Source organism: Dipodomys merriami, unplaced genomic scaffold (assembly GCF_024711535.1).
Source record: "Dipodomys merriami isolate MVZ:Mamm:240054 unplaced genomic scaffold, mDipMer1.0.p SCAF_328, whole genome shotgun sequence".
NCBI classification, from domain to species: Eukaryota; Metazoa; Chordata; class Mammalia; order Rodentia; family Heteromyidae; genus Dipodomys; species Dipodomys merriami.
The window spans coordinates 1,092,140-1,104,911 of NW_027204804.1; the positions used below are offsets into that span (position 1 = coordinate 1,092,140).

At 44.5% G+C, this 12,772-nt stretch overlaps 1 protein-coding gene across 6 annotated transcripts in view; it reads left to right on the forward strand.

Annotated features, from left to right (window-relative positions):
* LOC138841763 (transmembrane protein 265) overlaps positions 1-12,772 on the forward strand; it is a 55,036-nt gene that overhangs the window by 26,613 nt on the left and 15,651 nt on the right. For 3 of the 6 annotated variants that reach the window (XM_070042642.1, XM_070042636.1, XM_070042637.1), the window contains exons 19-25: positions 437-606; positions 938-1,203; positions 1,912-2,199; positions 2,904-3,068; positions 3,367-3,552; positions 3,765-4,031; positions 4,387-5,855. In XM_070042642.1, the coding sequence (XP_069898743.1) occupies positions 437-606; positions 938-1,203; positions 1,912-2,199; positions 2,904-3,068; positions 3,367-3,552; positions 3,765-4,031; positions 4,387-5,855 (2,811 nt within the window). The remainder of the gene's footprint in view (positions 1-436; positions 607-937; positions 1,204-1,911; positions 2,200-2,903; positions 3,069-3,366; positions 3,553-3,764; positions 4,032-4,386; positions 5,856-12,772) is intronic. The other 3 variants (XM_070042639.1, XM_070042638.1, XM_070042641.1) reach the window with 3 other exon arrangements.

The window sequence follows — 12,772 nt, forward strand, 5'->3', positions numbered from 1 at the left end:
TCCCTGTGCTGCTTTTGCTCAGGGTAGCACTCTACCACTTCTTGAGCCGCAGCGCCACTTCAAGCTTTTTCAGTTTATGTGGTACTGAGGAATTGAACTCAAGGCTTCATGCATGCTAGGCAAGCACTCTACCTCTAAGCCATATCCCCAGCCCTTTGTTATATTTTTTAAACTGTTTTGTTTTTTTACAGATGAGTTACAGTTCTTTGTGTCAGACTTTGGTAGTTAACACCAAGTCAATTGTATGATTTGCAAATAACCTTGTCCCATTGTGTGGGTTGTATTTTTAGTCTTGATAATACCCACTGATACATAGAAGTTTTGAGTTTTGATGATCATTTTGTCAGTTTTGTTGTTGTTACTGTTACTACCTGTGCTTTTGGTGTCATTATCTGAGAAATCATTGCAATTGTGCTTTGTGTTTCCCCTTGGGCAGCGGATAGACATGGACCGGTTTGACCTTATTGGCCTGGAGGGTCGTGTCTCCCGGTATGAGTCTGATACGTTTCTGCCTCGGCACCGCCTCTCCCGCCGGGTACTGCTAGAGGTAGCTACTGCTCCTGACCCCCCACCTCGGCCCAAGCCAGTCAAGATGAAAGTCAACAGGTACCGGTACTAAGGATTAAGGGATGGGTTCTTAGAAAAAGTAGAGGGGTTAGGAATAGGAGGAAAGAATTGAAGACTAGATTAGGATGTTTATGGTATGATTACAAAGTACTGTGGAGAGACTGGGGGAGAGAATAATTGGAAGAGAATTTTAGGAGGGGTTCCTGTGTTTGTCCCCAGTTTTTGTTTTATTTGCTTCCCCTATTGGCTGGGTGCTTTTTTTTCCTCCCTTTCTCCTTTGGATCTTTTTATCCCCTCTGACTTTGCAATCTTTCTACTTTATGTTCCTTATTCTCTCTTTCTTTCCACCCACCCCTTGTTTTCCTCATAGGATGCTACAGCCAGTGCCTAAGCAAGAAGGTCGCACAGTGGTGGTAGTGAACAGCCCACGGACGCCCCTTGGCCCTGTCCCACTCCGACCTCCTCCAGTCCCTGAGCTCTCAACCCAAAATACTCCTAGCCTAACGCCTCCAGTGTTGCCAGCGCCATTGATGGTGTCTGCCTCACCTGCTGCATCCTCACTTGTTCCTGCATCCCGGCCCCCTGGACCTGTTCTTTTGCCTCCTCTGCAGCCTAACAGTGGTTCTCTCCCCCAGGGTGAGTTGAAAAAGGGCCAAGGTTAATGGTCATAAATTATTCAGACTAGAAAAGAAGTAAAATGCCTGGCTAGCCGGGCGCCGGTGGCTCATGCCTGTAATCCTAGCTACTCAGGAGGCTGAGATCTGAGGATCGAGGTTCAAAGCCAGCCCGGGCAGGAGAGACTGTGAGATTCCTATCTCCAATAAACCACTAGAAAACCGGAAGTGGCGCTGTAGCTCAAGTGGTAGAGTGCTCGCCTTGAGCTGAAGAGCTGAGGGACAAGTGCCCAGGCCCAGAGTTCAAGCCCCACAACCGCAAAAAAAAAAAAAAAAAAAAAAGAAATGCCTGGCTGAGGTGATTTACACCTGTAATCCTAGCTACTCAGATCTGAGATCTGAGGATTGCCATTCAAAGCCAGCCTGGGCAAGAAAGTCCATGAGATTCTTACATCTAACTAACTACTATAGAATGCCAGAAGTAGAGTTGTGGCTCACGTGGTAGAGCACTGGCCTTGAGTGAAAAAGCTATGAGACAGCGCCCATAGAGTTCAAGCTCTAGTACTGACACAAAAGGCAAAAAGGAAAGTAATGAAATTAAAAGGTTTACAAAGCTGATTTGTGGGTAATGATATAGTGTTCAGTAGGCTGTAAAGGCTATTATGGAGGTTTCTGGGACCAGGCTATGACATGAGGATGTATGTGATGAGTTTTTGGTTTGTGTCTACAGTGTTGCCATCTCCCCTGGGGGTTTCGAGTGGCACTTCACAGCCTCCCACACCAACCCTGTCCCTGAAGCCAACTCCACCTGCCCCAGTTCGTTTGAGTCCAGCCCCACCCCCAGGCTCCTCTAGCCTACTGAAACCCCTCACAGTACCTCCAGGCTATACCTTCTCTCCTGTTGCTGCTACTACCACCTCTATCACCACAGCGACCACTACCACCACAGCAGTGCCAGCTCCAACTCCTGCACCACAGCGTCTCATCCTGTCTCCTGAAATGCAGGCTCGCCTGCCATGTAAGTTCCCAGGGCTCTTTGGGAAGGGACTTGATATGGATGACTTAACAACTAGGAGCTAAAGAAGAAAAGAAACATGAAGTTCTAGCCAACAAATGTGTGTGTAATATGTATAATATGTATGTGTATATATATATATATATATATATATATATATATATATATATATATATATATAATATGTATGTGTATATAATATATGGTTTAAAAGTACTTTGTAATAACCATCAGTGAATTCAGTCTAGTGGGAGAAATTCAAAGATGAGTAAATAGTGGTAAGCTGAGAAAAAGAAAAGTATTTGGAGGACTGGTTAGGTAGTGCAGTGGTAGAATACTTACCTAGTATTGTGAGCCCTGGGTTCAGTCTGGGGCTTTGGGCTGCTCTCTAATCTGCAAAAACAATTAGGGGGAAAAATTGTGGTAAAAGGGTAGAGTAGAGCAAGAGGTGGTTATTTACTTAGTCTGGTATATGACTATTAGAGAATGTAAAGGATATTTTATTGGAAACAAGGGGGGATTGGAAAATGTGCAGAGTAACATATCAAAAACACAAATACTGGGTGCAGTCTTAGTTTAATGAGCATGGCAAATTATGGGAAAGGTTTAGAGGAACTGGAGACTAAGGGAGAGGTGTGTGGTGCATGGGGATCTGAGGAGTATGACCAGGATGAGCCCTGTGTACAGTAAAGCCTTCTCTGTTTTAGCCGGTGAAGTGGTCAGCATTGGGCAGTTGGCCTCTTTGGCACAACGTCCAGTGGCTAGTGCCGGGGGAAGCAAACCTCTCACCTTCCAAATCCAGGGCAACAAACTGACTTTGACTGGTGCCCAGGTGCGCCAGCTTGCTGTGGGGCAGCCCCGCCCGCTGCAAAGTAGGTAAAACCCACCCCCTGTCCTGCTTATTTCTTCTTTTTCTCTGTCCTTGTTTTTTAAAATTTACTTTTATTTTAAAATTTTTTCATGGCACTTTTAAATCACCTGACTTTGTGTTTCTTTTCCTGGCTTTTAATGGGCAGGCCAAAGGGGAATAGAATGGTTGGAAGGGGTCTTTTGATAAAAATAGGAAAAGGTCATACTCAGAATTTACTCTCTGTTATTTCTCTTACTCTGCCTCTGCTCTCCTCTGGCTGATAGGTGCTTCTCTCTCTCTTCTCTCTTCCTTTCACCCAGGGAATGTGGTGCACCTGGTGTCAGCAGGGGGGCAGCACCACCTCATCAGCCAGCCTGCCCATGTGGCCCTCATCCAGGCCGTCGCCCCGACCCCTGGCCCCACCCCTGTCTCTGTGCTGCCTTCTTCGACCCCCAGCACCACCCCTGCCCCTACTGGCCTCAGCCTTCCGCTTGCTGCTAACCAGGGTGAGGCTCCTGGCCTTCCTACTTAGCCCTTGCTGGCCTTGATCCTTCCAGGCATGCCTTGGTCTGCTATCATCTAGCCTTGCCTTGGTATTGTTTTCCCATGTCAAAATCTCTAATATCTGTTGCCACCCTTTCTTTCCCCTGGACTTCTTCCATTCTTTGGGTCTCCTGTTTCTTTTCTACCTTCCTCTCAATGTAGCTTCCTCTTGCAGTGCCATCATCCATGGTGAATAGTACAGGCGTGGTGAAGATTGTAGTGAGACAGGCCCCTCGGGATGGACTGACTCCTGTTCCACCGTTGGCACCAGCACCTCGACCTCCGGGTTCTGGGCTTCCAGCTATGTTGACTCCACGCCCCACATTAAGCCCTGGCAGGTTACCCACACCTACTCTGGGTACTGCTCGGGCCCCCGTACCTACACCCACTCTGGTGAGGCCCCTTCTCAAGCTGGTCCACAATCCTTCACCTGAAATCACTGGTGAGTCCATATGGCTGAGGCCAGAAGTTTTTTCTAGGAATGCAGATGAAATGGATAGTCCTGAAGATTGCTTAGTCACAGCAGATCTCTTCCTCATAGGCATGCTCTCCTAACTTTCAGTTGGCCTCAGAAATAGGGTACCCAAGTTCTGACTTAATCCTAAAATATACTTGTTGGAATCTTGAAGGAGAAAGAAATGTTAAGCAGTCCTGTTCTGAAGTTTTGACCCTATGTGGTGGGAATGAAGGCTTTCCGGGAAATAATTTAGCTTGGGAGTAAGAGGAAAGATAGGACTAGGAAGTAGAATGTATAGGAAAGAAAATTTCTGAAGCTAACTCAACTTCTGTCTCCACAGCTTCAGCACCCGGAGCTGCTCCCATGACTATATCCTCTTCTCTTCATGTGCCATCCTCACTTCCCGGGCCAGCCTCGTCACCAATACCAATGCCTAATTCCTCTCCCCTTCCTAGTCCTGTGTCGTCTACAGTGTCAGTCCCCGTATCATCTTCCCTTCCCATTCCTGTCCCTACCACACTTCCTGCCCCTACTTCTGTTCCCCTGACCATCCCCATTTCAACCTCCTTGCCTGTTTCAGCATCAGGCTCAGCTCTGTTGACCAGTGCAACTCCAGCACTGGCACCCATTGTCTCAGCGGCTTCTGGGCCACCTCCATTGGCATCAGCTGGGCCTTCTCCATCAATGTCAGCCTTGACTCTAGGTTTGGCTGCAGCTCCAGCCCTGTCCCCACCACAGACAGCTGGTCATCCTCTCTTGTTGGCTCCCACTTCTTCACATGTTTCAGGGTTGAACTCACCTGTGGCCCCAGCATGCTCACCTGTACTGGTGCCAGCTTCTGCTCTAGCCAGTACTTTCCCATCAGCGCCAAATCCAGCTCCAGCTCCCCTTCTGGCTCCGGCACCTTCTGCATCTCAGACTTTAGCCAACTCTATGGCTCCTATGATGGCTTCACAGACAGCAGTCCTGGGTCCTTCTCCAGCTCCTCTGACTCCTCTTCCAGTCCTGGCTCCATCGCCAGGCTCTGCTCCTGTCCTGGCTTCACCGCAGACTCCACTTCCAGTTATGGCTCCGTCATCAGTGCCAGGAACCCCTTTAGCCTCATCTTCACTGGTGTCAGCTCCAACTCCTGTGTTGGCTCCAGCATCAACTCAGACTATGGTACCAAATCCAGTTCCATCGCCTCTCTCAAGCCTGGCTTCTACGCAGCAGACACTGGCCCTAGCCCCAACCTTAGCATCCACTTTCAGCGGCTCGTCTCCATCTCAGACACACTCTTTGGGGACAGGGAACCCTCAGGGCCCCTTTCCAGCTCAGACATTGTCATTGACTCCAGTTTCATCCCTGGTACCACCTGCAGCCCAGACACTGTCTTTGGCACCAGGAGCACCACTGGGTCCAACACAGACACTGTCTCTGACTCCAGCACCTCCTCTGGCTCCAGCTTCTCCTATGGGACTGGCCCCAGCTCACACACTGACTTTGGCTCCAGCATCGTCATCTGCTTCACTCCTGGCCCCAGCTTCAGTGCAAACACTGACCTTGAGCCCCACCTCTGTTCCTGTGCCCACCCTGGGAACAGCTGCAGCTCAGACCCTGGCACTGGCCCCAGCTTCCCAGGCATCTTCCCTTGTGGGTGCAGCTTCTTTGCCTGTCACCATGGCAAACCGGCTGCCTGTTGCCAAGGATGAGCCTGAGACACTGATGTTTCGCTCTGGTCCCCCCAGCCCTCCCTCCACTGCTACCTCGTTCAGTGGCCCCCGGCCTCGACGGCAGCCCCCACCACCACCTCGTTCCCCTTTCTATCTGGTAAGTTTTACTTCCTCAAAGGAAGTTGTGTCTCTTTGGAATATTGGTAGAATGGATAGAACAAAATGATGTCTGTTTTAACTTGGCAAATTACAAAACTTAGTGGGACCATGTACTCCAGTGATGTTTGGACAAGTTCCTTCCCATTTGTGGGTTAATCCCATCCTCTCTAACAACTTTATCTCCTGCATTTCTCAAGATACATAAAAGATCAAATGTGATTTTCCTCTCCGAGTGTGCCTCTCCCTACTCTATGATGAGGATTGAACCAACCACCTTGTGCCTCCATTTGGTCCACATACCCCAAGACTAAATATGGTTGTTTGTTTTGCACTAATACTGGGGCTTGATAGAGCCTCTCAGTCCAGCTTAGTGTTTGGTGTTCTTACTACTTAGTCATAGCTCCCCCTTCTGGCTCTTTGCTGGTTAATTGGAGGTAAGAGTCATGTACTTTTCTACCCATGCTGGTTTCAAATCTTGATCATCAGATTTCAGCCTCCTGAGTAGCTAGGATTGCAGATGTGAGCCACTGGCACCCAGCTTAAATGTTTGCTTTCTTCTTGGTGGAGGAGGTTGAACCCAGGGGCCTCACCCATGCCAAATAAACACTTAGTTTAGGTGAGATCTATCATACCTAACAAACGTCCTTTTTTTTCTTTGAGTACTACAGCTTTAATTCAGAGCCTCTCACTTTGGCTTTTTTCTCTCAACCTACCATTATCTGCCACAGAAATTTCTGTCCTTTTGCTTATTAATTGGAATAAGAGAGTCTCATGAATTTGCTTGCCTGGGTTAGTGAACGGAGATCCTCAGATTTTAGCTTCCTGAGTAGCTAGGATTATAGGCGTGAGCCACCAACACTCAACACAAATGTACTTTATTTTTAATTTTTTTTCAGTTTCATGGGTTCTATTGGTGTATATTAAATTGTACATTGTATGTACAATTGTACAACTGTACAAATGTAAATTTTACATTGTTTATTGTATGAGGTTTCATCATGACATTTTCATACATACATTGAACGTGATTTTGTGTATGTACTTCTTGATCACTGTTGCTTAGGATGGCAACAAGTGATTGTTCTGCCTTGGCCTTTGGAGTGGCTAACACTACAGATATGTACATTACTTTACCTAGCTACTCAAATGTGATTTAAAAAATAATTCTCACTGATGTATTCAAGCCCTTTTTGTTACCAATGATCTCTTTGCTTCTTGCTCACAAGGAGTTAATTGTTGGAATGTAATTGCTTTATTTTACAAATGAGGAAACTCATGCTGATTCTATTGCTTTTTCCTCTTCCCCTTAAGAGGCAATCTTCCAAGACAGCAAGACTGTTTTCAGTTGCTAAAATGATCTGGATCTGATGATCAAGTATGTAGAATTGATAGATGGATGTTATGATGGAATATAACTCCCTATAGTTCCTGTGTCTTGGATTTTGACAGCCAACTGACTTTTACCTCCATAGTGACAAACAGGCAATAAAGGGAACTTTTATCTTGTTTGTTCATGAGATTTCTCAGTCATTTTTTCGCTTTAGTTCTGTATGTATGTTAAACTTACAGACCATCTTAGAGTGATAACCCAGAAACTAATAAGAAAGGTATAGTGAAGCCTTCTAGACCTTATGTCTTTATGAAACTTGCTGGTTATTTTCCATTAAGCCCCCCACATTCCACTTTTGGTATTTTCCTAATACCACCAGGTTTGGCCCTGCCTTGTTGAAAATAAAGTACTGAATTTCCATATTTCCATTGTTTGGCAAGTGGATAGGTAGATAGTAGCTCTTGACTTTTTTTTTTTTTTTTTTTTTTGCCAGTCCTGGGGCTTGCACTCAGGGCCTGGGCACTGTCCTTGAGCTTCTTTTGCTCAAGGCTAGCGCTCTACCGCTTGAGCCACAGTGCTACTTCCAGCTATTTCTGTTTATGTGGTATGGAAGAATTGAACCCTGGGCTTCAAGATTTTTATTTAAACTGTACTTCAGGGCTGGATGTCTGGCTTAGTGACAGTACTTGTCTAGCTAGTATGTTTGAGGCTGTGCATTCAAGTTCCAGCATTGCAAAAAAAAAAAAAAAAAAAATATATATATATATATATATATATAAATATATATATATATATATATATATATATATAGTTCAAGGCTGAGGTTGTAAATGCTTTAACATGCAGAAGGTCTTGGGTTTGACCCCACCAGCACTGCTTCCACCAAAAAAAGTATATACTGTCTTGGTACTGGTGGCTCACGCCTACAATCCTAGCTACTCAGGAGGCTGAGATCTAAGGATCACAGTTCAAAGCCAGCGCAAGCCAGAAGTGCAGCTGTGGCTCAGTGGTACAGAGCAAGTGCTAGCCTTGAGCAAAAGAGCTCAGGGATGGCCCTAGGTCCTGAGTTCAAGCCCTAGGACCACGACCAAAAACAAAAGTATATGCTGTTTGATGTTTTAGCTTATTGAGTGCATTGTGCAACCAAAACTATTAGCATTTTAGAGCTTTTTCATGGGTCTAGAGAGAGTTTATTGTATTCCTTAAGCCTCTCATCCCCTCCATTACTCGTATCCTGCATAACTATTTGTATGTATATCTGCTTATGGAATCATTCTTTCCTCACCAGCTTCTTTGCGTGTCTTTTGTGTGTGTGATCTTGGGGTTTACACTCGGCATGGGTACTTTCCCTGAGTCTTTTTGTTCAAGCTTAGCACTCTTACCACTTGAACCACAGCTCCATTTCTGGCTTTTTTGGGGGGAGGGGGGCAGGTAAATGGAAATAAGCCTTACAGACTTCCTGTTCATGCTGGCTTTAAACTGTAATCCTTAGAGTTCAGTTTTTTAAGCTAGGAATACAGTCCTGAGCCACTGTCTCCCAGCTTGAATGTCTTTTTTTCTTTTTAATGCTGTAATGGTGCTTGAGCTTTGGGCCTTGCAACTCTTGCTGGGCTTTGTTGCTCATGGCTAGTGTTCTACCACTGAGACATGCCTCTAGTTCTTTTTTTTTTCTTTTTTTTTTTTTTCGGGTTAGTTGTAGAATACCCCAGACTTTTCTGCCTGGTCTGGGTTCAAACTTTGATCCTTAGATCTTACTCTCCTAAGTAACTTGGATTATAGGTGAGAAACATTGGCTCCTGGCCAGGTTAGTGTGGTTTTGATTTGTCTGTTTTTTAAAAATTTTGAGTAATAATTCATTATATAAGAGATTATTTAGGGTAATACATTCTTTACTTTTTTATATCAGTCATGGGGCTTGAAATCAGGGCCCGGACGCTGTCCCTTAGCTCTTTTTGCTCAAGACACTCTTATCATTTTGAGCCCACAGCACCACTCTGGTTTTCTGGTGGTTAGCTATGGCCTTTCATGCCTGGGGTGCCTTTGAACTGCAATCCTCAGTTTTCAGCCTCCTGAGTAGCTAGGATTATGGGTGTGAGATACCTTTGCCCAGATATATACATATTTTTCTTTTTCTTTTTCTTTTTTTAATACGTGTTTTTCTATGGACATATGTTTTGATTTTTCTTCGATAGAACTGGGAGAAAAGTTGCTGAGATGTATGGAGGAACTGCCAAACTATTGGAGGAACTGCCACCCTTTTCCAAAGTAGCAACAGCATTTAATATTCTTGCAGTCTGTGAGGGTTTCAGCCTAGCCAGGCTAGTCTTGAATTCCTGATTTCATGAAACCCTCTTGTCAGCCTCCCAAGAAGCTGGAACTACCTGCATGTGCCATCATGCCTAGTTTGTTCATCCTGGTTTTTGTTTGTTTGTTTGTTTCATTTTCCTTTACAGCTTACTTCAACAGTACAGACTCTTGCCACAGTTTCTCTAGTGTTGGGAATACAAGCCTGTCCTACCATGCCCAAATTTGTCCTCCCTGCCCCCCTCCTTCTAGTTTTCCAGCTTGCTTGCTTGCTTGCTTTCTCTTCCTTCCTTCCTTCCTTCCTTCCTTCCTTCCTTCCTTCCTTCCTTCCTTCCTTCCTTCCTTCCTTCCTTCCTTCCTCTTTCTTTCTTTCTTTCTTTCTTTTTTTCGCTTGCTTGCTTGCTTGCTTTTCCTTCCTTCTTTCTTTTTTTTTAGTTTGTACTAGTACTCAGGCCCTCATGTGCTCTTGCTTATTTTTCTCCTCAAAGCTGGCAGGCACACCTCCACTTGTTAATTGAGAGAGAGCTTTATAGACTTTTCTATGTAGACTGGCTTTGAATTGCACTGCTTAGATCTCAGCTTCCTCAGTAGCTAGGTTTGCAGGTGTAAGCCATTAGCACCTGGCTAACTTTGTCTCTAATTGTAACTATCTTAATGAGTTTGATACGGAGTATCATTTTGGTTTTAGGAAGTGATGCAGTGGCTCAAGTGGTAGAGTGCTTGCCTTGAGCTGAAGAGCGCAGGGACAGTGCCCAAGCCCAGAGTTCAAGCCCCGTGACCAACAAAACAAAACAAACAATCATTTTGGTTTTAACTTGGATTTCTAGGTTGGCTAGTGTAGAGCATCTTTTTGTGTGTTTTTAGGCCATTTGTGTATATCTTCTGTGAGGAAATACCCATTCCTGTCCTTTGCCCTTTTTAAAATAATTGTTTAATGTACTCATAATGGTGCCTAATCTCAGAGCCCGTACACTGTCCCTTTTTTGTTCATTTGAGCCACCCTCCGTGTCTTAACTTTTTGGTAGTTAATTGGAGATATTTCATGGACTTTTCTGTCCAGGCTGCCTTTGAACCTTGATCCTTAGATCTCAGCCTCCTAAACTAGGAGGCATAAGCCAGTCATCCTTTTTTATTTTTATTTTTATTTTACTTCTTGTCTGTTTAAGGCCACCACTTGAAGCATAGTTCCACTTTAACCTTTTTGTTGGTTAATTAGAATCTGAGTCGCACCAACTTTCCTGCCAAGGCTAGCTTTGAACTGTTATCCACAGATCTTAGCCTGCTGACTAAGATTGTAGGCATGAACTACCAGCTCTGGGCTTTGTCCTTTTGAATTTTATTAGTACTGGAATTTGAACTCAGGGCCCTGTTAGACTTGATAGGTAAAGGCTCTACTATTTGAGCCATGCCTATAACCCTGCTTACATTATTTTTCAGATTGAGTCTTATATTTTTTTCCTGGGCTGGCATGATTCTTCCAAGCTTGGATGACTACCATGGTACCATCACACCCAACTTTTTAGTTGAGATAATGTCCCACTAATTTAGGCCTGTGTTAGTCTGAAACCACATTCTGCCCAATCTCCATTTCCCAGAAAGCAGGAATTACAGATTTGAACCATTTCCTCCCACTCCACTTTAGTCTTGGGACTTGAAGTCAGAGCCTGGGTGCTGTCTCTGAGCTGCTTTTTGCCTCAGGCTAGTGCTCTATCACTTGAGCCACAGCTTCACTTCCAGCTTTTTGCTGATTAATTGGAGTCTCATGGATTTTCTTGCCAGGATTGGCTTTGATCTGTGGTTCTCAGATCTCAGCTTCCTGAGTAGCTAGGATTATTGCATGTGGCTATTTTAAGTTTTAAAATTTTTGAATGTATTTTGGCTCCAACAACTTTTTTCAAATGTATGAATTTGTTTTCCCTATTCTTAGCCAACTCCTTCCTCATTTATACAACATCCCATGCCAAGAGGTGAAGCTTTAGCTACGTAGTTGAAAAATGAATATAAGGGACACTCTTTTTTTTTTTTTTTTTTTCCTTTTCAGGATCAATTCATAAGGTACAGTTTTTTTGTTCACTTTTGTTTTGTTTTTTGTTTTGGCTGTATGAGTAGCCATTCTGTGCTTTGGTCAGTGATTTGAGGAAAACTTCTAATAATTGTTTTGGACCCACAAAAAGAAAATAAGGTGTTCTAGAGTTAAATGCTGCATACTGTAATTCCCACAAATCTTATAAACTGTTGGATACGTAAATCTTAACTTTGGATATTGCAAGCATTCTACTCTGTTAATATACAAGAGAAGATACTTTTGTTTTGTAGACAGATTTAGCATTGTGAAAGAAAAAGTTCTTAATGACAGTTTAGAAAACAAGAAAAATCAGGGTTTGGGTTTTTTGTTTTGTTTTTTGGGTTTTTTTTGGGGTCCAGTCGTGGGGCCTGAACTCTGGGCCTGGGCGCTGTCCCTCAGCTCTTCAGCTCAAGGCTAGTGCTCTACCACTTGAGCCACAGTGCCACTTCCGGCTTTTTTCTTTTTGCTTATGTGGTGCTGAGGAATCGAACTCAGGGCCTCAGGCATGCAAGGCAAGCGCTCTACCACTGAGCCACCTTCCCAGCCCCTTTTGTTTTTTGTTTTGATGGTCATAGGCCTGAATTCTGGGCCTGGGCACTGTCCCTGAGCTCTTCAGCTCAAGGCTAGCGCTCCTGTGGTGCTGAGGAATCAAACCCAGGGCCTCATTGCATGCAAGGCAAGCACTCTACCACTGAGCTACCTGCCTAGCCCCGGGTTTTTGGTTTTTAGAGATTATGCTGGTGATTTCCTTCTAGGAAAGACTTAAGTGTTTTTAAGATTTTTTTTTTTTTTTTTTTTTTGCCGGGCACCAGTGGCTCACACCTGTAATCCTAGCTACTCTGGAGGCTGAGATCTGAGGATCATGGTTCAAAGCCAGCCTGGGCAAGAAAGTCCGAGAGACTCTTATCTCCAATAAACCACTAGAAAACCGGAAGTGGTGCTGTGGCGCTGTGGCTCAAGTGGTAGAGTGCTCACCTTGAGCTGAAGAGCGCAGGGACAGCGCCCAAACCCAGAGTTCAAGCCCCACAACCGACCCAAAAAAAAAAAAAAAAAGATTTTTTTTATAAGTATGCATTACTTGTACAAGAGGCATTAGTGTACAAGAGGGATTTCATTGTAACATTTCCATATTTTGCTTATAACCTTATCACCTCTATCACACTCCTTTATCCTCCCTGTACCCTTCTTAAGACAATTTCAACAGGTTTAATTCTCT